This window comes from Pinus tabuliformis, chromosome 8 (genome assembly GCF_031772625.1).
Source record: "Pinus tabuliformis cultivar Carrire ecotype Pingquan chromosome 8, CPIR1, whole genome shotgun sequence".
NCBI lineage: Eukaryota > Viridiplantae > Streptophyta > Pinopsida > Pinales > Pinaceae > Pinus > Pinus tabuliformis.
In genome coordinates, this window is record NC_142294.1 from 158631300 (window position 1) to 158658656 (window position 27357).

Here is a 27357-nt window from a genome sequence, read left to right on the forward strand (position 1 = left end):
AAGTTGGTCTTTTTGCAGACTCCTGAATTACATTCAAAACAGGTGACCTGGGGAAAATCGTCATAACTTTCTCTCTGGGGATCGGATTGAAATTTCGTAAGAAGGTACAGAAAGAGGACGGACTGTAGTTTCTTGTGGGTGTTTTTCAGATCCAAAGGTCGAAACAGTGACTCGTGGCACGTCGTACAAGTTCGCTCTACTGAACTAGTCTATAATCAAGTCACTGTGGGAGATTTCACATAACTCTTCCTTGGAGAATCCAATTTGGGTCAGACTTGTGGCATTGGAAAGAGGACACAGAGAGCTACTACAGGTCACAATTTCAGAACTAGATGATTGGAAAGTACAGAGATACATCAGAGGCAATATCGAGCTCCTACAAAGTGAAAAAAGGTGTGTAGATTTTTTTAAATTTTTGCTTAAGCTTGGTTTGAAAATTTATTTTGAAGGAATTCAAAGGGCATAGTAGAGCATTATTATCGGTAACTGATGCCCCGAGGAAAGAAAATGCAAACACCTAGTAAGGAACCTGAAAGCTCTAGCATGACTCATGAAGAAGAGGAAGAAATGCTACATGATATATCAAAATTACAAGAACAAGTGCAACAAATGTCACGCTCACAAAAGTTAACAGATGCTAAGATAAATGGTGTGGAAGCTAAGATGAATGGCATGGAAGCTAAGATGGACAATTTGAAGATAGATTTGAACACAAATTTGAAGACAGGCATGGCAGATTTGAAGACAGATTTGACTAATTTTCTACAAGAAATACTTACTAATGGTGAAAAGGTAGTAAAGGAAACTCATGATGAGAACAAAAGAAATGTTAATCATGATTCCATAGACGCTAATGTTGGATCGAAGAATCACCATATTCCAAAAATCGATATGAGGAAGTTTGATGGCAAGGATCCCGCCACATGGATATTACAGATGGAGCAATTCTTCGATCTCAATAATGTGCAAAACACACAAAAGGTACGTATGGCAACTTTATATTTGGAACCAAATCAGTTTGTATGGTATCAATGGCTTTGTTCTCGTAAACAATTTATCACTTGGGCAATTTTTACGGAAGAATTGATAGCACATTATGAGGATACAAAAAGCAACACTTTTTTTAGCCAATTGATAAGTCTCAAACAAAAGGGTTCAATAATGGAGCACATTGAGGAGTTCCAAAAATTGAACATAAGGGTAAAAGATATTCCAGAGGAGCATAGGATTGATGTGTTCATAGGGTCTTTAAAGGATAATATCCAACATGATGTGCGCCTTTGGGAACCTGATTCATTAGAGAAGGCATTCAGGTTAGCAAGAAAAATGGAAAGCAAAATTATGGCAACTAGGAAGCATACCATTCACAACTATAAAGACGGAAGTGTTGTTGCCCATAGTCTTCCACAACCTACAAGGTTGACACCACAACAATTGGAAGAAAAAAGAGCAAAAGGGCTTTGTTACAATTGTGATAGCAAATACACAAAAGGTCATAAGTGTGCTGAGAAGAAATTATTCTACATAGATTGTGAAGAGGAAGAAGAAAAGGAGCAAGAAAGGTCAAAAGAAGAGGATATATTCCAGGAACAAAGCCTAGATGAAGAACAAATAAATCCGACCATATCTTGTAATGCATTGGCGGGAATTACCACTCCTCAAACCATCAAGATAGAAGGACAAATCAAGAAGAAAAAGGTAATAGTGTTGATTGATTCAGGAAGCACCCACAATTTTATTCATTGTAGGGTAGCAAAAGAATTGAATTGCTTCCTATATCCAGCACCAGAGTGTCAAGTGATGATTGCAAATGGAGGAACAATAAATTGTTCTGGAAAGTGCCATAATATCAAGCTATCCATGGGAGAATATGTATTGACTAGCCCAATGCTTTCCATTCCAATGGGAGGTGCTGATGTTGTACTAGGAGTCCAATGGCTACAATCCTTGGGTACAATAGCTTTTAATTTTCAAGAACTTTTCATGAAATTTTCTGTGGAAGGAAAGGAAGTTGAATTAAGGGGTATTGCAGGGAAACCAGGAAAGATAATCAGCTCTAATGGCATGACAAAGCTTCTAAAAAAGGAGCAAAGAGGTGTAATTGCACAATTATGTTCGCTAGATGTTTCCACATTGGAATCATCTATTTCTCCAGATCTCCAAAAAGTCCTGGACAATCATTCCAAGGTATTTGAGACTCCCAAAGGTCTCCCACCTATGCGTGATCATGATCATGCTATTCATCTGATTCCAGGAAGTGTTCCTCCAAACATCAGGCCGTACAGATATCCATATGTCCAAAAAAGTGAAATTGAACGTATGGTTGCAGAAATGCTAGAGGCTGGTATAATTCAACCGAGTCAAAGTTCTTTCTCAGCTCCAGTAGTATTGGTGCACAAGAAGGATGGATCATGGCGCATGTGTCCAGATTATAGGGAGCTCAACAAGCTCACTATTAAAGATAAGTTCCCCATTCCTGTCATTGATGAATTACTGGATGAATTGCATGGATCAATTTACTTCACCAAGTTGGATCTTCGTTCGGGATATCATCAAATCAGAATGAAGATTGAAGACATTCCGAAAACGGCATTTAGAACTCATGAGGGTCATTATGAATTTTTGGTCATGCCTTTTGGCCTTACCAATGCACCTTCAACATTTCAAGGTTTGATGAATTCAATTTTCAAACCATTCCTTAGAAAATTTGTGTTAGTATTTTTTGATGATATACTAATCTACAGCAAGTCTTGGAAGGATCATGTTGAACATGTTGACAGGGTGCTACAACTATTGGAGGAGAAACAATTATATGCAAAAAGATCCAAATGTTTCTTTGGAGTCCAGGAGGTGGAATATTTGGGTCATATTGTATCTCATGAAGGAGTTAAGGTAGACCCTAGCAAAATTAAAGCCATTAAGGAATGGAAAATCCCCACATCCATAAAGCATCTGCGAGGATTTCTTGGGTTGACAGGGTATTATCGCAAGTTTGTTAAGAATTATGGGAGAATAGCAGCACCTCTAACAACATTATTGAAGAAAGATTCATTTTCATGGACTCCGGAAGCAACAAAGGCCTTTGAACATCTTAAAGAGGCAATGTGCCAAGCACCGGTCTTAGCTACACCGGACTTCACAAAAACCTTTATTGTGGAATGTGATGCTTCAGGAAATGGAATTGGTGCTGTTCTAATGCAAGATGAAAGACCCATTGCTTTTGAAAGTCGTCCAATCAAGGGAAAGTTTTTAAGCAAAGCTATTTATGAGAAGGAAATGTTGGCAATACTCCATGCACTTAAGAAATGGCGACCCTACCTAATGGGAAGACACTTCAAGGTAAAAACGGATCATGATAGCCTTAAATACTTTTTAGAACAAAGATTATCCTCTGAAGAGCAACAAAAGTGGGTCACAAAGATGTTGGGTTATGACTTTGAAATCATCTACAAAAAAGGGAAGCAAAATGTGGTGGCAGATGCACTCTCAAGAAAGGATGAGGATGTGGAAGCATTGTTGTGTGCCATTTCTATTATCCAACCAGATTGGATAAACGAAGCAAGGGAGGAATGGAAGAATGACGAAGAAGTGTGGGCACTTATTCGAAAGCTACAACAAGATTCCAGTACTTCTGATACATTTAGCTGGCAAAATGATTCGTTATGGTACAAAGATCGCTTATACCTCTGTAAGAATTCCCAGCTAAAACAAAAGATTCTTATGGAATTGCACACTTCTCCCTTAGGAGGGCACTCAGGATTTTTAAAAACTTACCACAGGGTTAAGAAGGAATTTTTTTGGGATGGCCTTAAATCAGATATTCAAAAGTTTGTGGCGGAATGTTTGGTTTGCCAACAAAATAAAGTTGAAACAATTAAGACACCGGGTCTATTACAACCTTTATCCATTCCAAGCCAACGTTGGGAGGAGGTTTCAATGGATTTTATCACAGGTTTACCCAAGTCTGAGGGAAAGAGTGTCATCATGGTGGTAGTTGACAGACTTACCAAGTATGCACACTTTTGTGCATTATCACATCCATTTAAAGCCAGTACAGTTTCTACTGCATTTATGGAAACAGTTCAAAAGCTACATGGAAACCCAAAGATTATTGTAAGTGACAGAGATCCCATTTTCACTGGAAATTTTTGGACAGAATTATTTTCTTGTCTTGGTACTCAGTTAGCTCATAGCTCATCTTATCATCCTCAATCTGATGGGCAAACTGAGATAGTAAACAAATGTTTGGAAGGATATCTTCGTTGCTTTGTATCTGATAAACAGACACAATGGGTCAAATGGTTGCCTCTGGCTGAATGGTGGTATAACACTTCCATACAGCAACAAAAATGACCCCATTTATGGCACTTTATGGGTATCAACCACCATCCATCACATCATATTTAAGAGAAAATTCTAAGGTTCAGGCAGTGGAACATCACATCGAACATCAACAACAAGTCCTCCAACTCTTAAAGGATAACCTCGTGTTGGCACAAAATAGAATGAAACAACAGGCAGATCAACATCGCAGTGAAAGAAGTTTTGATGTAGGTGATTGGGTATTCCTACGGCTACAACCATATAAGCAAATGTCCCTAAAGCAAGCTAAGAAGGATAATAAATTATCACCAAAGTATTATGGTCCGTACAAGGTGTTGCAAAAGATTGGTACTATGGCATACAAATTGGAGCTTCCTGCAGCTTCTCGATTGCACCCAGTTTTCCATGTTTCATGTTTAAAGAAGGTTATAGGAGACAAGCTCCCAGTTCAAACAATATTGCCAGAACTTGACGAGGAAGGAAAAATTATATTGGAACCGGAAGCAGTCACAGAAACAAGAACTCGACAGCTACGAAATCGATCAATTTCAGAGTATCTTATCAAGTGGAAGAACTTATCCGCTGAAGATTCCACATGGGAGGATGAGAATTTTATGCAGAAGTATCCAGAACTGCTCAAGCGTTGAGGACAACACTTTTTTGAAGGAGAGGGGCATGTTGGGTCCCTATAATACTAGTGATTACCCCATTACTATTGTAGTTATACCCCTTATTTATATTGTTGTGCCCCTATTACCCCCATATTGTTATTTCTGTGCCCCATAGAATCCCTCTATTGTTATTTTTGTGGCTTCATATTATTATTGTTAGGTCGGCTGGATTATATTGTGACTCCTTAGACTCCTATATATAGAAAGGAGGTTTTGTCATTTGTATCATCCAAGAATTGTTCATTTATGTAATGTAAAGGAGGTTGCCCCCTCGAAGAGGCTGAATTCTAAGGCATTGATCTTTCTTTTCTATCTTTTCTTGAGCTGGTTTCATAACATTATACATACATCAATAATAGCAAAAAAGAATGAATGTTAGTTCACATAAAAGAATGAAGCAAAACATAGATAATAGTACCATATGTGTTCGAATCCTTCCAACATGAATTTGCATTTGGATCTCGCTCTCTAACTTAGAAATACTCTTATAGGAAGCAGTAGTGCATATCAAACAAAAGTACTCTTCATTAAAAGCTCAGAATACAGGTCCAGTTTCATTAAAAAATATATATTGGAAGTACAATAGTGCAACTTCCAATCCAAGTCTTCATACAAAATTTTAGGACCCTTTCTAAAAACATGAAAGGGTCTATAAATACTATCTAGACTAACTAACTATGAAATAAAAATGCTGTGAGCTGGTGTAACCAAATCACAAATACATGAAAATCTCCCTGAAATAGATATGCTTGCAGTCAGTAAGGATGGTTCATTGTTTCGGCTGACTATCTTTTGGCTTGAGCTGGCATATGGCGAGCATTGGTTGCAGTTCTGGAGGATGACTCATATGCGAATGCAACTGGGCAGTATAGGTGGCATCAGTAATTTCAGGAATCATGTAACCAATTGCATCGGTTAGGCATTTGATTGTTGTCCTTTGACTATATGGTTTCACAAGGAAGAACCAAAAGGTTTCCCATGTTAATGTTTGGATGCCCGCGATTAATCTCTGCCTCTTTTCCAGCTCCTGCTTCCATGTCTACTCCAATGCTTTGACTGATGGTAATTTCCCTGGGGTACATTCTGAAATTAAATTTGACAAATAAAGAGTATTATTAATCAATTCCACTAAATTACCAGTCGTCGATCTACATCTCAATGTTGCCCTTTCTGCCTTCATCAGTTGAGTTTGCCACTCAAGGAACAAGATTTCCTTGTGTGATTCCAGAATTTGAGGCAGATTTGCGGCTTGTCCTTCCTTGGTTTCTTGCCAGGAAAGAAACTCTGTTAGTGTTTCATCTGCCTGCTCCAACTTTTGTCTGTCGTCAACCGACTTATCAATCATAGACGAGGAAATTTCACAGAAGGGAGGAACAAGAGAAATATTATTACATAACAAGTTCAATTGAGTAGATAATGCTTTAGTTATTTGGAGAGCCTCTGATTTGAATTCCTCTACTTGAGGAAATTCTTTGAACCTTTCTATTTGTAATGATAATTGAGCAATCTGTTCATCTTTCGATTTGCTCAACTGTTCATTCATTGTCTTTAGCTTGTTCAATGCTTGAGACAACTCTTTTTGCTTTTGAACTGCATGTTGGTCTATCCTCTGTTTCTCTTTTAGCAATTGCTTGTTTAATGCTCGTTTGATTGCTTCTGTGCTGCTAACTGCTGCTCTAACTGCTCTATCCTCTGCTATTTTTCCTGTACCTGTGTCTCCAGTGAGATGATCGCTTGATCCTTTTCTTTAAGCAAATTGTTGACTTCCGATGCCTTATCCATAGTAGCTGTTGTATATGCCCCAGCATACTGAGAGAGCTTAGTAAGATCTTCGGAAGGGTTGACTTCCTCTCTCCATACCACATTAGTTATCTCCATCTGTGTAGGTAAAAGAGAAGATTGATCAAGTTTTCTCTTTTTCCTTTGTCTCTTTATTACAGCCCTATGCTTAGGGCTGTAGAAGACATCTAAGGGTGGTATTTCTTCTACACGTAGAACAATCTCATCGGAAGGGTTCTCTGGAATCATTTCAACATCTGTCTGAGTCATGGGATGGCCACTAGTTCCTTCAGATGGAACTGTATTAGTCGTTGTCTTTTGTCCAGTTGTTACTTCAGGTGTACTAAATCCCTGCAAGCTCTCAGTATTGTTGATAATTGAGTCAAACTATTGCCATTCTTTGAGTAGTTTGGGATCAATATGAATGTCTGAATCAATAAGTTCACTGCCCTTTTCTTGTCCTTGCTCCTGCTTTAGTGTTTTTTCTTTCTCAGGAACTTTTTTCATTGCAGGAGCTTTATTAATAGTTTGTTGTTCAGTTTCACTTGACTGGACTGTCAGGATTGTTGCTAATAGGTCTAAGGGCAAAATTTGCAACCTCTGTTCCCTAAGCTTGTTAAACGTTTCTAGCCCTTCATCTTGATACCTCATCTTGGCCAATGTTTTAACTTGAAATAATGATTCAGCTGAGGAAAATAAATCATCGAATTCATCGGCTTTATGATCAAACTTAGCAAGTTTGGCCTGAGATGTGACATTATAAGCAACCTGTCTTGGATCATATGGCCTGTTAGGAATTGTGGCCAGATTCAGCATTAGCATCTTTTCTGTCTCCTTCTCTGCATGCTTGTAGTCATGCAGAGTGAAAATGCCACACCGTAAAGGGAAGATTGGCCACATGTGCTTCTTTGAATCCTTAAGGGTTCTGGATGTCCCTTCTACTATTATTTGGTAGGCCAACTCCCGAGCTAACAATTTATCAGGCACATACAAGGGAAGAACATGGGGTTTAGTAAGGCTACCAAAAAGCCTTATATAAGTAAATTTCTCCTCCCCGAACCAACTGCCTACTGCTGTTAAATCAATTTCTGCTTCCGGGGATATCCTTGGAGCAGGTTTATTAAAAATAGAATAATATACAGGGAGAATAAAACCATTGCAAATTTTATACAGATGATTTTTGTAATGCGCCTTCCATAACTGCTGGTGGTAAATATGGATTGGATTTGGGTCTTGAGGAGTCCATTTCCACCCAAGTATTGGATATTCCGAATTAAAGCAAATAGTATCCATAATATAAGCATTGTAATAGAACGGGGGAATAATCCGGGAAGTTTTATGCGCATTTGTTCTGTACTCTAAAATTGTTGTGGCTAGTTTATCGAACAAGATATTAGCCCAATCCATCACATAACCATTGATTGCAGCTTCCATTAGGGGTACCATTTCTATGGTGAATTTGGCAGAATCATGCATTCCGCACATCCTACACATCATAGCGCCAGCATAACAATAAGGGGAAGCCAAAGAGTCAATAGAGTACTTACCCGATGACTCGTGCTTGTGCTTTTCGGGGAAATGTCTCCATTGCTTTATCGGGGCTGACTCTGAATCATTTTCCTTCGCAAATGCTTCTAAGAATGCCTTGTTGTATCGCTTCTCAGGTTGAGGTAAGTGATACATCTTTCTGAGATCTTCCAGCTGGAATGAGCCAAATATCCTTCCATCAGCTGTGCAAAAGGTTCTGTCCGAGACTGGAATTTTTTCCACCACCCATCTTACTACGTCCGTATATGGCAGGATTTTAGCTCGCGCTGCTATTCTGTGTAGATAGGAACAGGCTAACTCTTTAAGAGTTCCTTCCGATTTGTTAGTTGAGTCAGCTGTGGCTTCCTCTGATAATTCCTCAGGCTCCTCTGCTTCTATCAGATTGTAAATGCTCTCCCAGCTAGTGTTTCCTAGACCAAGGCACGTCGTATCTGAGATTAATCCTTTCTTGCTTGGTCCGGGATCTTTGACTGGATGAGCTGCTGCTGTGGGAGCTGTTGCTGTGGACTTCTTTGATTTCTTACCCATTTTCTCTGGATCTCTGGTTTCGGAAGAATTCTGCACAAACAGTTGCAAACAGTGATATAGAGAAAATGTTGCTGCAAGCCAATATGATAATGAATTACGTCGATTGGCATAAAATAAAATATAGTTAAGGATTACCACGGATGAAATCCTTTGAAAGATCCATCCTTAACTGCAATATTGAATAGTCGTTTAAACTGTCAATCGTGGTAAATAACATCATAAATGCCCATCACATCGCCCATATGCCGAATGATTGTTTCAAGCGTGCCTTAGATTTTATTGATCGGCGATCAGCGATAAATCGTTGATCGACGATCGGGAGTGTCAAAGGGAAGGCTTTTAAGACTTGCTTTAAATATTTCTGATCACCGAAAGGTGATACACTATAATGCATGCAAACTTCCTTTAATATATTTGCTTTTCGAGATGTGCGCCTAATTAATAGATTGCAGTCGAGATTTGGCATGGGCTTTTATCCCTTTATCATGTGACTCCGCCGAGTGTCGATCGCCAATTGCGATTAGCCTTATCGCATCGGGAGTTTTTTTGTTAGGCCTCTTCATATGTCCCTTTATTATTGATACGGCCGATTTGCTGATTGCGATTTGCTTTATCGCATCGGAGGAATTGAGGGGCTTTGCTTTATTGTGCGTCGGCATTTGTTTTCCCCGATTTGCCGATAGCAATTACCTTTTCGGATCGGAGGATTGGGTGATGTTGTTTTTTGTGTGTTTCCTTTAATATTGCGATATGCGATCTCTGATCGCTTTATCGCAATATTGAATGAATTTTTAATATTATAAAGAAACACTTTATTTCTTATTTTTAAAAGGTTTGTATAAAACGATTTATTTACATCGAGGCTTTTAACAAGGGTTTTTCTTCTAATGAGGTACATACCATTTTATTCACACATCTAACTAAATTTATTCTTTGAGGGACCTATTTCATATTAAGATTTTGTATAAAAATTTGTATGAAATGGGGGGTTGTTGTACAGCACAACAGCTACTTACTTGCCAACCAAGAACCCTTCTTGATGATGTCTTCAACTATTGTGAAGCCTTCAAGAATCTTCAAAAGATTTCAAAGATGCCCTAAAGTGATGACTTCTAGGATGCCTTCAACAATCTTTAAGCTACTTCAAAGTGTGAATGGTGTACTTAGAATTCTTTGATGCTTCCTTGACCTCCTTGCCCTTGTAAGATGTTTTCTACAAGGATGTCTTTCAACGATCCTTCAAATTGATATCCTTACAAGAGAGAGAAACCTTTCCTCAAGACATTCATTCAAAAGCAAAGAGTCTTCAAGAGAGATAGATAGTATCCTTCCTTCCTTTAAGGAAAGCTTGATCATTCTTCAGATAAGGCCTTCAATGAGAGCTAGATGTAGTAGTCTTCCTTCTTAGGTCAAGAGGTCTTCTTCCTCGTGTCCTTTTTGCAAATGGTTCCCTCTGACAAGCACCCTTCTCTTAAGTCAATAAGATGATCCTCAAGTTGCCTTCTCTTCACCTTACTCTGAATCCATGTTGGAGAAACTAGTACGGCAGCTATTTAGAGTCTAGACAATTCTCCTTATCCTTAATAATTGCTTATGAACTTTAGTTAGCTTCTTATTGTTCTTTATTAGATTCTTTCATCAAACAACTATCAACGGCATAAACAATAAAGACAATAGACACAAGAAGTAGGCTCCAAGCCAGGGAAAAACCCCTCCAAAGGGGAAAACCCAAAAAGAATCTCTTCTCTTCTTATAATATCAATTCAAATGAGAAAACCAAGACCCCAAGACCAAAGTCAAGACTTCCTCCAAGCAACAAGTCAGCCCTCCAAATGATTTCTTCCAAACAAGTCAAATTCCACAAAAGTCAACAAAGATCAAACTGTTTAGTCAAACTTTCGGTCCTACAATTTAGGTCTGCAACTCGGCCTGCAACTTTTGATCATGCAACTTAACCATAAAAAACCCTAATTTTTGCACGTGTGAGCAAATAAGGTCTGAATTTGAGGTCTTCCAACTTCACTTTATACTTGTCCTTATTCCCTTGACTTTTGCTCTCGAATTTCTTTTATTTCTAATGCAAATCAAACTTCTTATGATTGCAGACCAAATGTGTGACCAAATGAGATCGAGCAACTTCTATATATACACATTTATGGAGGTCGAATAGCCTCAAACTCGACCGACTTCCTTTGGAAGGGACGACTTGGTCTTGGAGGTCAAATTTGACTTTCTAGACTCATAGTAAATATCTTTTACATGTTACAACTTACCCAATAAGGACTTATACAAATGATAAAGACTCTCTTGACTCAAGAAAAATATTCTTTTGACTTGACAAACTCTAGGAGCATGAAATGCATGCCTGACCTAGATGACCAACAAAATGGAGCATGAAATCCATGCTTAAAAATAATATTTTTCTTTCTTCTTTTACTTGTAACAACATATACATAATGACATGAATACAATGACATGAGATGGGTTCGAGGAGAAGACAGACCATACAGTGGCACTAGCCTCGGGATGAGGAGGTGTGTGATATTCTAGTGTGTTGTGCTCGAGGAAGGTGAAAGAACAGTAACGAAGACAAATCCAGATCAGCCAAAAAAGATCGAATGACATATCTAGGGCTTGATTAGGCGGATAACTCTAGGTTCTGAGAAGAATTTAATAAAGAACCACTGATTGGGCAAAACATGTGTGTAATATGTTTTTGTGCATGAACTAATTGCAAGTTTTAAAGTTTTCATTGTGTAAAGGTCAGGAAAATTACTGTGTTTCAATTAATTAGTTTGGTTAAAGTTAATTTCAGACTATTACCAAATCTGATGTGTGTGTGTGTGCATTGAGTCTAGTTTCGAAAAAATCCAACATGGTATCAGAGCATGGTCTCTCAAAAGGACAGCTGGATATGAGATTTGCATAGGTGATAGCTCTAAGACGGAGTTGTAGGAACTGTTGTAGTTAGCAGCAGTGTTCTGAAGACCTATGCAAAGAGAGTTGGCTAAATATGGAAAATTGCTTATATGGGTCATAAAGGACAAGATCAGTAAGCCTAGTGCCACAGAGTAGTGTGAAGGATCATGTCATGGGCAGAGTGTTGCATTCTTCACAATCGGGTAGCTGCAGAAGCATTGGCCACCAGGAGTGGCTGAGGAGAGAATTTTCCGCGATAAGCTATGAGTGGATTAAGTCGATAGAGTATGGTAAGAAGGACGACACCAACAGTATAGCCAATAGAGCTCAACCCTCAGAGGGACAAAGGGAGATCATACCAATCGAGGGTTTGGCAGTGATGCTAAAGAGACCTAGCACTGGGACTTTGGGAGCTACAAGATGCAGAATGAAGCTAGGGACGTTGTGCAAGAACCAAACGGTAAGCTAGTTCCTAGTGGTTCTTCCAAAAATATATTTCTCGCTAAGAGTGAGTGTTAGAGTTTGTAGCTCGGGAAAATACTTCTACAGAGGTCTAAGTGTTCCTATGATAAGAGAAGGGCTGAGAAGGCAAGACCGAGATGGTCGGAGGGCTGAGATAACCGTTGGTGATCCAAGCAAGAAACTTAGAGTGACGGTCAAGCAAAGACTTTGAGGGTCGATAAAGCCTATGATCTAGAGTCAGAGGGAGTCAGGCTTTAAAGGGAGTTGTTGAAGTTTTTAAGTCTAATAGTTAGAAAGCCTCCATGCACTTTACTGATTTATTCCTACCTACTTCTTCTGTTAATTAACAAGTTATTTACCATGTAAATACTGAAAATAAATACAAGTGCACGCTCAACATATTACACATCATCAACTGAAGGAAACAGAAACAAGCACACAAATGACACCGTTATTTTTGGACTAATGACCTCGGAAAAACCCAATGCGGGAAAATCGATGCAGCTATCTGAGGGTTTTATTATTAAGTAGCTCTTTTCTCAGTACACTGGGTCCCAAACTGGCTAACCCGACAGAGATAAAAAATCTGGCAGCAATACCTCTCTTCGGAAATAGGTATTCGGAAAGCCTGCTCCACGAAATCCCTCTCTAGCACAATCTGAAGCCTAGCGTCAGCCCTGCTGGCCTCTGCGTCAGCCTACTGAGGCTCTGCGCAGCCTCTCTGTCTCTCTGCGTCACTCCTGCAACCTCTGCATGGATGACGCAGGCCCCTTCTGGCTTTGCAAGGTCTCTACTGCCTCTGTGTGCCTCCCTTTGGCTCTGCATCTACCTCTCTCTACTTCTGCGCTAGTCTCTTGGCACTGTCACTGCCTCTCTGCCTCGTACTCACTGCCCCTCGTTGCAACTGATCACTGATTCTATATCTCTTAGCAAACCCCGCTCTAGAGAATAGAATTATTGATCACTCTGGTGTGTTCTCCAAGTGACCCTCAAGCCTCCTCTTATACTTTTCTCGTTGACAAATCAACGGCCGAAATTAAGTCCCTAATCGATGGCTAAGATTAGATCTGGCTTGATCCATGTCTTTTGGACCATTCTAACACATTTTTATATTAATTCACATTAATATTTCAATTTCCCTAAGTTTAGACTTAAGGACTCCATTAAAAATATTAATTATTTTAATATCTCCCAAACTGTTTAGAATCAACCCAAACCCTTTCTAGGTATTGGAGATCTCATGTGCCCTAACCTCTCCACCAAATTTCGTGGCTAGAGCACATCCGATGCTACCCCAGATCAACACTTGAGGTCGACCTGGTGTGGAGGTCACATAATTCATCTTTGACTCAAAAATTATTACTTTTACATCATTTGAAATCCCAAGAAGGTCTCATAAAATATACAATGACTCTAATGACTATTAATCCTAGGACTCCACGATGAAGACTTTGACTAATAAAATGATGACCCAAGCATGAGACCCATGATTTAATAAGTCATTGTAACAAATACATTTTATGAAGACCGAACCTAGTTACATTTTTCAACACTTGTAAGGGCAGATGCCCCTCGCTGCAACTGATAACTAATTCTTTCTCTCTTAGCAAACCCCGCTTTAGAGAATAGAATGACTAATCACTCTAGTGTATTCTCCAAGTGACCCTCAAGCCTCCTCTTATACTTTTCTCATTGACATATCAACGGCCGAGATCAAGTCCCTAATCGACGACTAAGATTAAATTTGGCTTGATCCAAATCTTTTGGACCATTCTAACACAGTTTTATATTAATTCACATTAATATTTTATTTTCCCTAAGTTTAGACTTAGGGACTCCATTAAAAATATTAATTATTTTAATATCTCCCAAACTGTTTAGAATATGCCCAAACCCTTTCTGGGTATTGGGGATCTCATGTGCCTTAGCCTCTCCACCAATTTCCGTGGCTAGAGCACATCCGATGCTACCCCAAATCAATAAGAGTGTGCCAGCTCAAGAGCGGGTCAATGTTCAAAGGGAGTTAGCAAGCTCTGAGGGAATCGACAGCTAAAAGGAAGACAACCTTCAAGTTCAGTGATCTGAAAATGGGACACTTAGGCTTCTTGTCTAACTTATAAGAACCTCTCCCACTTCCAAAGCTTTAAATTTTCCCAAGTCTTATTTATTAACCAATGCAGAAATAATAAAAGCTTGAAAATATAGGTGTATGCTTGTATTTGTTTTAAACTGATTATGTGTAGTAAATTAATGTGCTGAAACTGATATATAAATGCATATAACAGTAAATAAAGCAGTAGTAAAACAAACACGAGACAACAATGTAATATGGAGTTCACCCTGATATCTTGGGCTATGTCTCCTTGAGCTCTAATCAACTCGATTAAGCTCTTTGGGATTATGGCTGAATTCTTTTACAAGTCCGTGACTCAACTCCATATGGTTTACAAATGAACCAATGGGCTCAGAATACCATCTTACCCCTCGTTGTCCTTTAGCTGCAAACAGATCTAGGCTTATCTGGACTAATTCTTTTAGTTAGTGCTCTGAGCTCCTTTGAGCTTCTGGCTTCTCTGACTCCCTCAGAATCGTTTTCTGTCTCTGGACTCCTTCTTCTGTCTTCAACTCAAACAACACTAGCAACAACTAGATCATTTTGGTCTCTCTGTTGTTCTGCAACTTCCTTGTAGCTTCATGGCTCGTAGAAGTCAGTTTAGAGCTCTCTGGCTCTGCCTCTCCAACCTCTGGTGGCTATCTCCTATCAAGCACTCTGGCACACCGAGCTTCCCAATGGGTTCCTCAATGCTCCAACTCTGCCCACGCATTCACTTCACGCTGTGGACTGCCCTCTTGGCAAATTCTCAGCGTCCAAGCCTCTCTGCGCTTCTGGAGCTTCCTCTGTCTCCGCGTTGCCTGCTTATGCCTCTTAATCATGCTCTCAGACTCAGCCAACCCCACAGTCTTTGACATTCATGGCTTAAAAGCCAAATGGGGCTGCCTGTTGGTTTTCCCTTTCGGGCTCTGCAACTTCTGGCTTCGGTCCGCTCAACTCCCTCTTCTGGCGTTCAATAATCATTGCATAATGCCTTTAGGGCAGGCGGCCACCTGTTCTATAACGGAATGGTACTATCGGCGCTTGGAATCCTTAGTAACAGTCGTTCTCTGTTTACACAGAGAACGCTGTGAAAACACGGGAAAGTCCGCAGAAAACACAGTTCCCGGACTTCAATTTTTCATAAATGCGCCCTAAACTCCCATTGGGTCCGCCCACAAGTCATTGTCGCAAGTCGCAAAAGGGCATGTCCCTTTGTATTTTAGAAATACATTAAAACATGGCAAATATTGCAAAATCCCATGAAAATGGCTTTGGTCCGAATCTGAAATATTATGTGTTGGCATTCATAGCCCCGTCGGGTCCGCATATATATATATATATATATATATATATATATATATATATATATCGCAAGTCGCATATCGCGGGGACTCGAGGTAAGCCATATGGTGTGCCCACTACCGACGCCGATTTCAATCCGCCAATATCGGCGATCGCAGTCGCAAGTCACACTATCGCATCAACATGGGTCTGTGGCTCTGCTCCTCTGATCGCCAATCGTCGATCGGCGCTTATCACATATCGCTCATCAGCCCTTCACAGTGCCACGGGCCATGGTCCATCACCTTTGGTTATGTGCGATGCGATAAAGCGTTCATCGCTTATCGCTAAACCTTCATGCCCTTGGCTTAAGTCCTCCCTTTGGATGCTTGCGATGCGATATTTCCTCTTTGACCAATCAAATAGGGCCACGTGGCCCAATCCCAGCCTGCCATGTGTCAGCTGTGGATTGGCCCGTGAGCCTATATCAAAATCTTCAATATAGTTCAAAATTTAATGAAACTGCCTCCTTTTCTAAGGACATTGGGCAATTTTCATTTTACAATAACTCCATCGGGAGTCCGTTTTCGCCCATTCAAGTTGTGTTGGATTCAGAATGAGGAGATCTCTGCAATGAAACTATTTCTAAGAGCAGCCTGTGATTTTCATTTTCCTCTTATTTACAAAGGATTTGTGCCATTTGGCACCTTTTACCTCTTATGTGAAGTCTTTTAGACTTAGAGGTTTATTCAGGATCCATTTTTGGATCATTCAGGAAGACATGGTACAAGATGGCCATGCAACATGCTCAAGAGTTGGAGGCTTCTATGAGTAGGATGTCTTCAAGGAAGGGTCTTTGTCATACCACGTGAAAATTCAGAAACCCCAATCATATTGCAGCAACTGGAAATAATTCTCCCAGTTGTTAAATTAATTTTTAACAATTTATTTAATGTTTGCTACAGCAAGCACTGAATCAATCATAATGCAACCTACACAAATAAACTGTGGAAGAATAAACATTGGAAGAAATACTAGCACACACACATAAATAACACAATTATTTGTGGACCAATGTCCCCGGAAAAAACAAACTTGAGAAAACCGATACAGCAGTTGAGGGTTTTATTATTATGCAGCAATGAAATAATCTGAGTACAACTGGATGCCGAAACTAGCAATCCTACAGAGAAAAACTGGCAAGAAAAATCTAGTGAGGAATTTCCTCACTCCACGGGCAAATCTGGGCACTAACCTCAGCTCAAATTGACCCGTCCAAATTGGCTCTGCGCAGTCACTGTGTCACCCTAGCGCAGACACTTTTGCACTCAACTCGAAACAACTTCTCCTCAAGCCGTCTGGTAAACTATTGTTTGGGAAAATGTCTCTCCTGGCCTCTGGAACCTCTGCCCAACTTTTGGCACTGAAACTCTACTTTTCCCCAACAAACTTGAAATTGCCTCTAAAGGCTACTGCATTGTTCTGCGTCAGCCTCACCAGAACTAGAATCCTTCCTCCGGCTTCATTGTCCCTGCCCCTCTCTCACTACTTTGATTTCTCTCGCTCTCTCCGACAACTGAATGCTACTACTCAAGAAATCGATCTGCTCATAAAATCGAATTGCTCAAGTGATTTCACCAAGCCCCATCAACTTCTTCTTATAATCCTCTGTTGAGACTTCAATGGCCAAGATTAGATCTTAATTGATGGCTAGGATTAAATTGAAGTCGATTCGTGTGAGTTTTTAGAACATTCACACCATAGCTTAATTAATTTTGATTAATTAGTCATATTCCCTAAGTTTAGACTTAGGAAATATTTAAACACTGACTAATAACCTAATTAATTCATTTCAAGGTAGAATTTCCAGAAACGATTTCTGGGTTTTGGAGATCTCATGCATTCTAGCCTCTCCACAAAATTTTGTGGCCAGAAAGCATCTGATGCACAAAAACTAACATACCGCAGAACCACTTCCAAGTGGTGGTGTGAGAATACATCTCTCGCTAAGAGGCAGTGTTGATGTTTTGGGTAGCATCAGGAGTATTTTCATGTGTGGGGCAAGTCGGCTAAGTAATGGGACTTTGCACCCATAGACCCATGGTATTCTGATGACCCATGGTATTGCACCCTTTGGAAAAGTATAAGTACAGGGGTGAGCAATTCATTCATGTTGTCTTGAGGCTTGGCAAGAGAGTTGAGTAGCCCAAGCAGGGCCAAGAGGGTCTAGACGATTGAGTAGAGTCGAGAGGGTTGACGGTGTCGAGGGGGCCAAGCAAAGTCGAGACAGATGAGCAAGGTCGAGATGGCATGTGGTAGGCCATAGATCTGTGGAGGGTCGAGAGGGCATGTGGTAGACCATAGATCTGTGGAGGGCCAAGAGGGGTTGTACTAGGCCTCAAATTTGTGGCAAGGCCGACTAGGCCTCAGATTTGGGGCAAGGCCAACTAGGCCTCAGATCAATGGAAGGGATGAGTAGGCCTCAAATCAATGGCATGGTCAAGAGGGCCAAGAGGGCTAGAAGGGCCAAGAAGGGTCGAGAGGGTCGAGCAAGGCCGAGTGGGCCAAGTCAGCAAATAGGGGTAGAGGATCAGGAGCAAGAGGCTCCTAAGGTTGAGTATGGACCAACAACACTAGCAGTAGGGACACAGTCTGTAGATGTGGAGGAGTGTGATGTTCCTTCGAGCTCTACTAGAAGGAGGCCAAGATGGGTCCAAGGAGAAGACACAACATACAACGGCACTAGCCTTAGGAGGAGTGTGATACTCCAATGTGTCGGGTCCAACGAAAGTGCAAGGAGCAGTGAGGGAGGCAGATGCAGATCAGTCGAGGAAGTTCGAAGGACAGATCTATGGCTTGATTAGATAGACAACTCCAGGTTTATTGTTGTATATGTAATTGTTCAGTTGGGCCATTATCCCAGCAAGGGAGCCTGAGTAGGTTCTGAAAAGAATTTAATGAACTGTTGATTGGGCAAATCAGTGTGCTTCAAATAATTAGTTTGGTTAAAGTTACTTTGAGACTGTTACCATATCTAGTGTGTGTGTGCATGCACTGAGTCTAGTGCCCACAAAATCTAACACACTTATCATATCATTTTAATGATTCTTGATGGAATTATTTCATCAAGTTGTTCAACCATGCCTCTGATTATTGCTTCAATTGTGATATGTCAACTTACAGAACTTGTGTCTTTCTTAATATGCCAAGTTCACTCTTTCTCCATTTGCCACATAAACTTCTAATGTGTGTCGAGTAAACATATAGTGATCTAAAACCTTTTTCCTATCTTATAATGAAAAATTCACCAATGAATTACATATCATTGCCAATAATTTTCATTGAAATACCATTGTTTCTCAAGATGGTCTTCTCAATCAATTTGATCACCAAAATTTTAACTTTCTTGTCCCACTAGAGGATAGGACTCTTATTGAGGGTACTAATATCTTTAATCACATGAGGCAACTTCATTATAATGTTAACCAATTAAAATCCAAAATTTCTATAGCGAATAGAACAGATTAATTTTCCACCTTCATGAATAAAACCATACTTCAAAATACTATTCCGATGTCATCCATATGTACATCATCTTGACCATTTTTCTACACAATAATCTTAATGCCAACCATCAATCAATGACAGAAATTCATGCAGACTTGCATTTCTTTGGGAAAGAAATATTGTCACCCCTCAAAGAAAAGGCATTTCCATTAGGATGATGTACAGAAACAGAATTTAGTGAGCTCAGCAGGACTGGAAAATATTATCTTAGACCTACCTTGAAACAACCAAAGTACAAAGAAACATAGCATATACGGAAAAAAATGTGAGTCCATTATCTACTTAGTTCAGCGTTCCGAGATTCCCAACATGGATAGGATCCGATTTCCAACAAACTCTTAGGTGTTTGCATATATTCCTTAGTATATATATATAAATGTCTTTGCATACTGTATTTCAAACTTTTAAATGCCTGAATATTCCATGGTTGATGATGAACAAAGAAATGATGCAGATATAGCTGGTTGAGAAAAAAAAAACGGAAAAGATGTACTGCATTTCACGACCTTAAAAGTTAGTCAGAAAGTAATGACCAGGCGAAACGAAAAAAGAAGATTTCAAAACAAAAAACATGACTTACCTGCAAGTGAAAAGCAACTAACAGAATTATTGACAGAGAATTTAGTGTTCCATCCTTTGAGCTATTGATGTTATGTGCCTTTGCCCAAGCTTTCATCTGTAATATACAACATGAAGTATGAGATGTTTTCACTTTACCATATGGTATATGATGGATTGAGTCAAACTATTAAAAAGATAGAATACCCTGACAAATTCGCTCAAAGCCTATCAAACCTAACAAATATTCAAAACTTTTGGGTCGATCAAGTAACCTACCATATGACATTAAGTTCAAACCAAATATAACTATGAGTTAGACAGGGTACAAACACCAAGTACTTTAATTTTAACTTCTAATCAAGCATTGAAATACAAGGAATCCATAGCGTGATTCCCTGAATAGTTTGATTTAATATTGAGGATTTATGAATGGCATTTCTTGTGCATTAAAAAGTCTCTATAGAGAATACACAGAGAGCTTGGAATATCTTACCAGATAGCAAAGCTTTTGAAATCTCTTGTCAATTGAAGAAAAAATGTGGATTAGCTCTGATTTATAGACTCCATCTTTATTTTCAATAGAAATATCACACTCAATTCCACTTCTGCTATCCACAAACTTCACAATAGGCACAATAGCCCTCAATACTGGTTGAACACCACGGATCTTTCCTCCACCTACAAGTGAAAGAAAAAAATTTCAGATTCTGACCGTAAGACCGTAAAGACCAGTTGAACCTTCAATTGGAAATAAAACTACATAACAATGTGAGGTTTATGTTTTCCAACACTTTGCGTATCTTAAACAGTTATCCTGAACACATTATTTGAGACCTGCCCCGAATACTATATTTGATGGGCTTTACCGACAACAATTATAGCATACTACAATGCAGCTTAAGCTTTATGAATGAAAAATGTCAAAGTCATGTGATTCATGTTCATGTTCAAATTCGGCAGCAATCAAATTCTAAAAGGAGATCACCAAGCTAAAAGCATTTGATGAAATTCACCATTAACTTTGAAAATTATAAATATATCGCCTTAAATTACTTATATAATATTAAATCTATTAGATTTAAACTACAAATCAATATACAAAATTAAGTCAATACTATAAAATATCAATATAGTATATAAATTAATATACAATATTATAAAATATAAATTAATATATATAAGTAAAAGGAAAAGCACAGAACATAAGTTATATCCGTTTATAAATCACCTAAATTAATAACTTTGTGTGTGTAGAGGCACTGGGCATGCAAGACCCAAAAGAGATGTTTTGTGGATGGGACGAATGCACAGACACATTGGAACAACATTCCAGCAAATACATCAATGTTCTGTGATAATCAAATAATAAACTATTCAAAATATTTGCAAAATACTAAAGAAATCCACTTAGAAATAATACATAAAGAATAATGTATGAAAATATGATCTACAAATGAGGGCTCCATATATATACTTAGGCGGAGTGCCTTTCCATTAATAATCATATCCTTTTAGACATGTCCTTTCTTAATACTAATTACTATATAATTATGAGTAATTTATTTATATTATTTGATATATTTATGTTCTTAACATTGCCTTCTGTTACCTACCAAATGTACCTAGCAAATATGTAATATCCACATTTTCGGTTTTCTCTATAGCACAGCTAAGATGGATTTCCAAGGTATGTGATGGGCCGGTCACAAGACAGGGAGCACGTCTTAAGGGGTCCCTGAGGGGTTTTGAGGAATTTTATGGGGCCCAATGGCGTTCGCTTGGCATATTTCATCATCAGGATCAGTTTCACACAATTCCCTTCTGGTTTTGTTGCATTCCGATAATTCCCATAAAATGGGGTTATTGTTGAGCCTGTTTAAATTAATTGTGCTTAAGGTGTCATTCCAGGAGGTATATTACCAAAACACCTTAGTGTAATAGCTTGTTGGAACCAGAACAAGAAGATCTATAGGATGGAATGATGAAAAGTGGATTTGAGTGGCCAGAGAAAGGATGGTGGCTAATTTACCATTTTCCCAGATTAAGAAGTGACTTTAATTAGTTAATTAAATAAAAGGAGGGAAAAGACCTAAATGGAGGAAAAGATCAATAATAAAATAAAGGCTTCTAGAAAAATCTATCAAATCTATAAAGCAGGAGGAGCAGACCATTTGGGGATATCTTCGTTTGGTTGATCATTGTTGTAGTGAAGGTTGGAGAATAGAGTTTGCAGCGTCAGCTAAGCCCCATGACGGAAACCCTCAAGTTTACTATTGTGATTTGGACGGAAACCCAACATCCTTGAGGAGATTCATGTGACTGCTAGATTGCACTTAGCAGTGTTTGTGAAGACTCCATAGCCCATGACAAAAACTATGTCAAATTTTTCAAAGTTCAAAAGTTAGCAGGGCCTTCCAACTCCTTTCTATCTTCTCTATCTTCTCTCAATCCTTAGATTATTCGACCTGCAGGGATATTGTAATAATAGATATTGTAATAAATGGCACTAGCATGATGAATTAAGCTATGTAACAGACCTAGGATGCTTGAAACTCGATCAACAAGTACACCTTGGAGTGTTTTTTTTTACTTGGTTAATTACTCCTAGTTTTCAGCAGCAAATAATTTTTTAGGTTTTTTCACTCACCGCATACCCCAAAGCCGGGGCGAGGGCTTCAAGATCATGCCTTAGGTCCATCTTAGTGTCTACGGTCAATGTATATTACCATGCTAGGTCATCTTTGAAATTTCACAGATTTGACTAAATCTAAGTAGAATTTTTTAATAATTAAAAATTTCAAGCAAAACGGGATTTTTTAATTAATTTCTATGCAATGATGTAAATAAATGGTCCTAGGAAATGTTTGGGGCGTGTGACTACTCGAAATTCATCCTGGGAGCCCCAGACTTTGAGAGTTAAAAAACAAATTATATCCCCTCAAAAGCCACTTTTTCTAATGTTAGTGGCAAAAGTGAGAAAAAATTCAAAAAAAAAAAATAATAATTGGAAAAAATTATTATTTTTTCCAATATCCAAAGGAGTCAAGCAAGTGACAAGGAAGTTTAAGGCGAAGCCAAAGGTGATGTGGCATCCACCTAAGGCCCACAAGTCAAAGGTTACAAGTGCTAAGTCAACAAGGCATCACGTCAAGTTCATGAGACATCACGTATGGAAAAAATTTCAACTTTGATTAATTCAAATGTGAAGAAATTAAAATATGGGATAAAGTTAGTGAGTGCAGAATGGACCCCACCTCACTCTCCATGGTCTACACATAAGTCAACAAAGGAACAGCGTATAGCTCCAAGGAAATACACACATGCCCAGCAAGGATTCCACGCAACAGCAAAGGGAGATCAATGCATTATTAAGGATCACGTGGAAGATTTAATTGAGATTCTTGTGGAGTATGTCTCCACCATACAATCAACGTAGGCAGAATTAGAGGATACACAAGTCCAACCTGCACAGTCTTCTTGGGAGTTCATTAGCACTTGCGATAGGTGTCACATACATGAGTTTTTGGTTGGAAATTTGCATGGGATATTTGCTTCCTCTAACCCAATGCATTTCACACTTGGCAGCCACCAAAAATTTGCACATGAAGAAAGGGAATACGCTGGCCAGAACAGGAAGAATGCACAGCTAGTTGGAGATGGCTACCAGCTATTGATTTTTGATGTACCTTGCACAAGTTGTTTCCCATGGGTTAGTCTCTACCTAGGGAAAAGTGTCCAAAATAATTTTTTTCTTAAGTGTGACTTTATAAAGTGAAAGTGACTTTATAAGTGGTAAAGTCAATGTTAAATTATAAAGTGAAAAGTGACTTTAAAAATAAAGTACAATGTGGGTACTTTATTTAATGGGTGAGTTTAAAAATAGAAAGTGAGAATTAAATGCACATTTATTCTCATCCCTTGATCTAAATAAATCTGAGCCATTAGATCTTAGGGTTGCCCAAAAGTCATTTAAGGAAACAAAAGGGGGAAAAAAAAGAGAGATTGCATTCATTCTTCATGAGTAGATTGGAGAAAGGAGGCTAAGAGCTGGAGAAAAGTTTTAAAGGAGAAATTTGTTGCAGCGAGTTGAAGAAGTGATATCTGGGCAAAGCTGGGCATGGAAATCAAGGTTTAGGAGACAGCAGAAAGTACCGTAACAACAGCATTGCATGTTGTGCATTGCACGCCATTCGCGAGAAGTTTTTGAAAAAAAATCCGTACAATTCATACAGCGGTACAAAAATCCGTATAGTTTGTACAATCGTATCCATACATTACATATCCTTAGCTTCAATTGGGCACGGAAATAGAGGCAAAGTGGGCACGGTTTTCAAGAAGTTTTGGGCTGAAGAGATAAGTTGTATTTTGTTGTTTTTTTTTGTCTACAAATGTATTTTTCATGAACTTGTAAGATAAATAACCTTGAAGAGCTCTCTAACAGGTTTTCCCCGGAGAAAATTGAAGGGGCTTTTCCTGGGTCTAAGTTGACCAAAAATCTGTGTATTTTTATGTGTGTTGCTGGTATGTTTATGTCCATATTTATTTTTAGCATGTGTTAACAGTCCCATGTGTTTTAATCTGAAATTTTCATTTCCAAAATTCTATATGTTGAATTTATGTTTATGGGAAAGGGCATTTAACTGAATGGGAGTGATAAGGTGAAATTAAAACCGGGTTGGGATTGTTGGAAACTTTTTTTAGTCATCAAATTTCAACACCAGTAAATCAATTCCCTTGATCTCACACTTGTCTTGGCAGCTTAAGACTTGGAGGGTTCGATTTGCTTCTTGGGCACTTGGCATTTCTCTTCTACATTGGGATTTCCTTCCACTTCTCTATAAATGTAACCTAGCTCTCATTGTTGACGATGCTTGGAAGTTTGTGCTTATGGTTATTATGCTGAAATTCCTACTCAAATAATAAAAAGCCTTTGGGGGTTTACATTTGACGTTATGTTGTTCTTCTTCCTTTGAGGTAATATTGTTCCATTTATTTTCTTCATGTTCTACACTCCTTAAATTCGAAATTGTTAGCTCATTTGCCATATTTGTGGATTAATTTGTGTAAGCTATCTTACATTAATCATTGACTTAGAGAGATTATCTACATTGAAGAGCATTAGAATGTTCTCGGTTGAACATCCAACCTCTTCTCTCATTGCTCAATCTAGTCCCTTGTGATGCTAACATTTCCTTTAAGTGTGTAGAAGTAATTTTACGTGTTGGAAAGAAATTTGAGCGTGGGGTAAGTTCTCGGTTGAATGAACTCCCTCTCAAGGCGAAGATTGTAAGAACTCCCTCTCAAGCAAGCTTGCTCTCAAAGACTCATCAAACTAAATTGAAAGGGGGTTTCATGAGCCCGTGCTTCTTTCCATCTCTAAAATCAAAAAATACTTTATTTTCCTATTTGTGCAAGTAGTGATTCTATATAGCATTGAAGGCTAAGTGTTGGGTTTAATCCCAAACTTTTCCACTGATTAAATCAGCTCATATGAGTTGGTTTAGTGAGGGAATCATTGTAATATAAGTGTGTTTTGACTTTAATGTTGATCCATAGCTTTCTTCCATCTTATGCACTTGACCCCTATTAAGTTTAGGTATGTTCTATGCTTAGAGCAACTTATTTCAATTTTCACAGTTAGCTCAATATATTTTCTAGATTAACAATCACATCAGCATAATAGTAAATTGCAGATAGAACATAAACATAAATTGCAGAAGACAAGCGAAGACAAGAGGACACAAGATGTGGCGCTAGCTAGGGACAAACCCCAATGTGGGGAACCCTTGATCAATTCTTCTTATATGTTCTTCAATAGTTCAGCAGAGAGAGAGAGATAGTACATATACAACAGAAGTCAACACTTTGACTTATCTAAATAAGAGCATAGATCATCTCTAAGTAGATGATACATGAGGTAGTTGAACTCAGTTGAAGACATGCTGCTTCAACTGATTCTCCCAGGTGACTCCATCACCATGCGGCACCTATCATTGTGTTGCTCCTCATCATCATGTTGCACCTCATTGTGTTGCACCATGTTGCACCCATCATTACTATGTTGCATCCCATCATGCTTTACCAATCATGATTGTACCCATCACTGTACTGCATCAAGTACTATTGTTGTCCCAATGTGCTTGTTGCACCATGCTTGCCACCATGTGCTTGTTGCACCTTGTTTACCATACTATTGTTTCATTGTTAGCATGCCTTTGTTGCTGACCCATTGTTACATTGTTGTACCATGCCATCATTGTAACATTGTTGCTATCATGTTGTCATTGTAACATTGTTGTACCATGCCATCATTGCTATCATGCTGCCCATGCATCTTGTTGCACTATCATGCATTCAAACTTCATGGGTCACCTTGTTGTCACATTCCTAGCACTGTTGTCCCACTGTTAGTGATTGTTGCTCCTATGATTGCTTGCTGTCCCATTTGTGTTTGCAGCACCATGTGACCTTGTTGTCCCATCTTCCTTTGCTGCACCATGTGACCTTGTTGTCCCATCTTCCTTTGTTGCACCATGTGACCTTGTTGTCCCATCTTCCTTTGCTGCACCATGTGACCTTGCTGTCCCATCTTCCTTTGTTGCCAACACACCATACAAACGTTGTTGTTTGTCACTTCATTACTGATATAATTTCTAGGACTGGATAGGGCACACAACAGTCCCTAACCGTCCTCAAATCTGGCCCAGAATTTCCCTTATGAAATGCGGCCTACCCTAGTGTGAACAGACCTCATTTAGATGACTGCGTCTAGGGTATTCTAGGACTGCAGCTAGGGCTTCCTTAGGACAACATCTAGAGCTTCCTTAGGACTGCGTCTAGGGCTTCCTTAGGACAGCGTCTAGGACTTCTTTAGGACAGTGTCTAGGACTTCTTTAGGACAGCGTCTCTGGATTCTTTAGGTCAACGTATAGATCCCTTCCATATCTTCGTTGGCCTGTCTTCTTTGTTGCGGCTAGGGCAGCGTCCTTTCCTCCAATGTCTAGGGCTTCCACTCCTAGATTTCTCTTCCATTAAAACCCAAAGCGAGTGGAGAGAAATCAAGAGAGAAGTGTGTGTGAAATGACTCTCAAGTCATCTCCTTTTATACTAAAACGTTGAGCACATGTGGTTGTTATTTAGTTGTTGGTCGACCTTGACGAATTGTCTTATAACACAAATATATTCATAACTACATGAATGCTTATCAGAATCGGATGATCTTTAGATCAATCCTACACCTCTCGATGAGAAGGATCCAAGAAAAATATTAGTTGTCATCAATAAGATGACCCACATGGAGTTTGGCCCTAATTGCCAATTTTAACACTCCCTCTCAACTAGGGAGAACTCCATCCACCGATCCATCTGCCACACTTTACTATCTCTGCCATCAATGCCCTGCACTGCTCTGCTCTGCTCTATTGAACCATGAAGAAGAAGAATTGATCGAGAATGTCTCATACCATTCTCTACCGACCCGAAGTCAGTTCCATCTGATGAGAGTGTGTCATACCACTCTTACTGATCCCAGATCAGTTCATAGAGAGTGAGTTATGTCACTCTTATTGACCTAAAGTCAGTTCCAATTGATCCCAGACCAATATCAAAAGAGAGTGTCTCAAA

The 27357-nt window shown here is 39.1% G+C and overlaps 1 protein-coding gene across 1 annotated transcript in view; it reads right to left on the minus strand.

Annotated features, from left to right (window-relative positions):
- The window catches only part of LOC149234622 (protein HESO1-like), a 362969-nt gene that overhangs the window by 123875 nt on the left and 211737 nt on the right, over positions 1–27357 (minus strand). Inside the window, exons 5-6 of the mRNA XM_089371888.1 lie at positions 20228–20412; positions 19754–19849 (exon numbers count right to left, since the gene is read on the minus strand). Of these exons, the coding sequence (XP_089228014.1) occupies positions 19754–19849; positions 20228–20412 (281 nt within the window). The remainder of the gene's footprint in view (positions 1–19753; positions 19850–20227; positions 20413–27357) is intronic.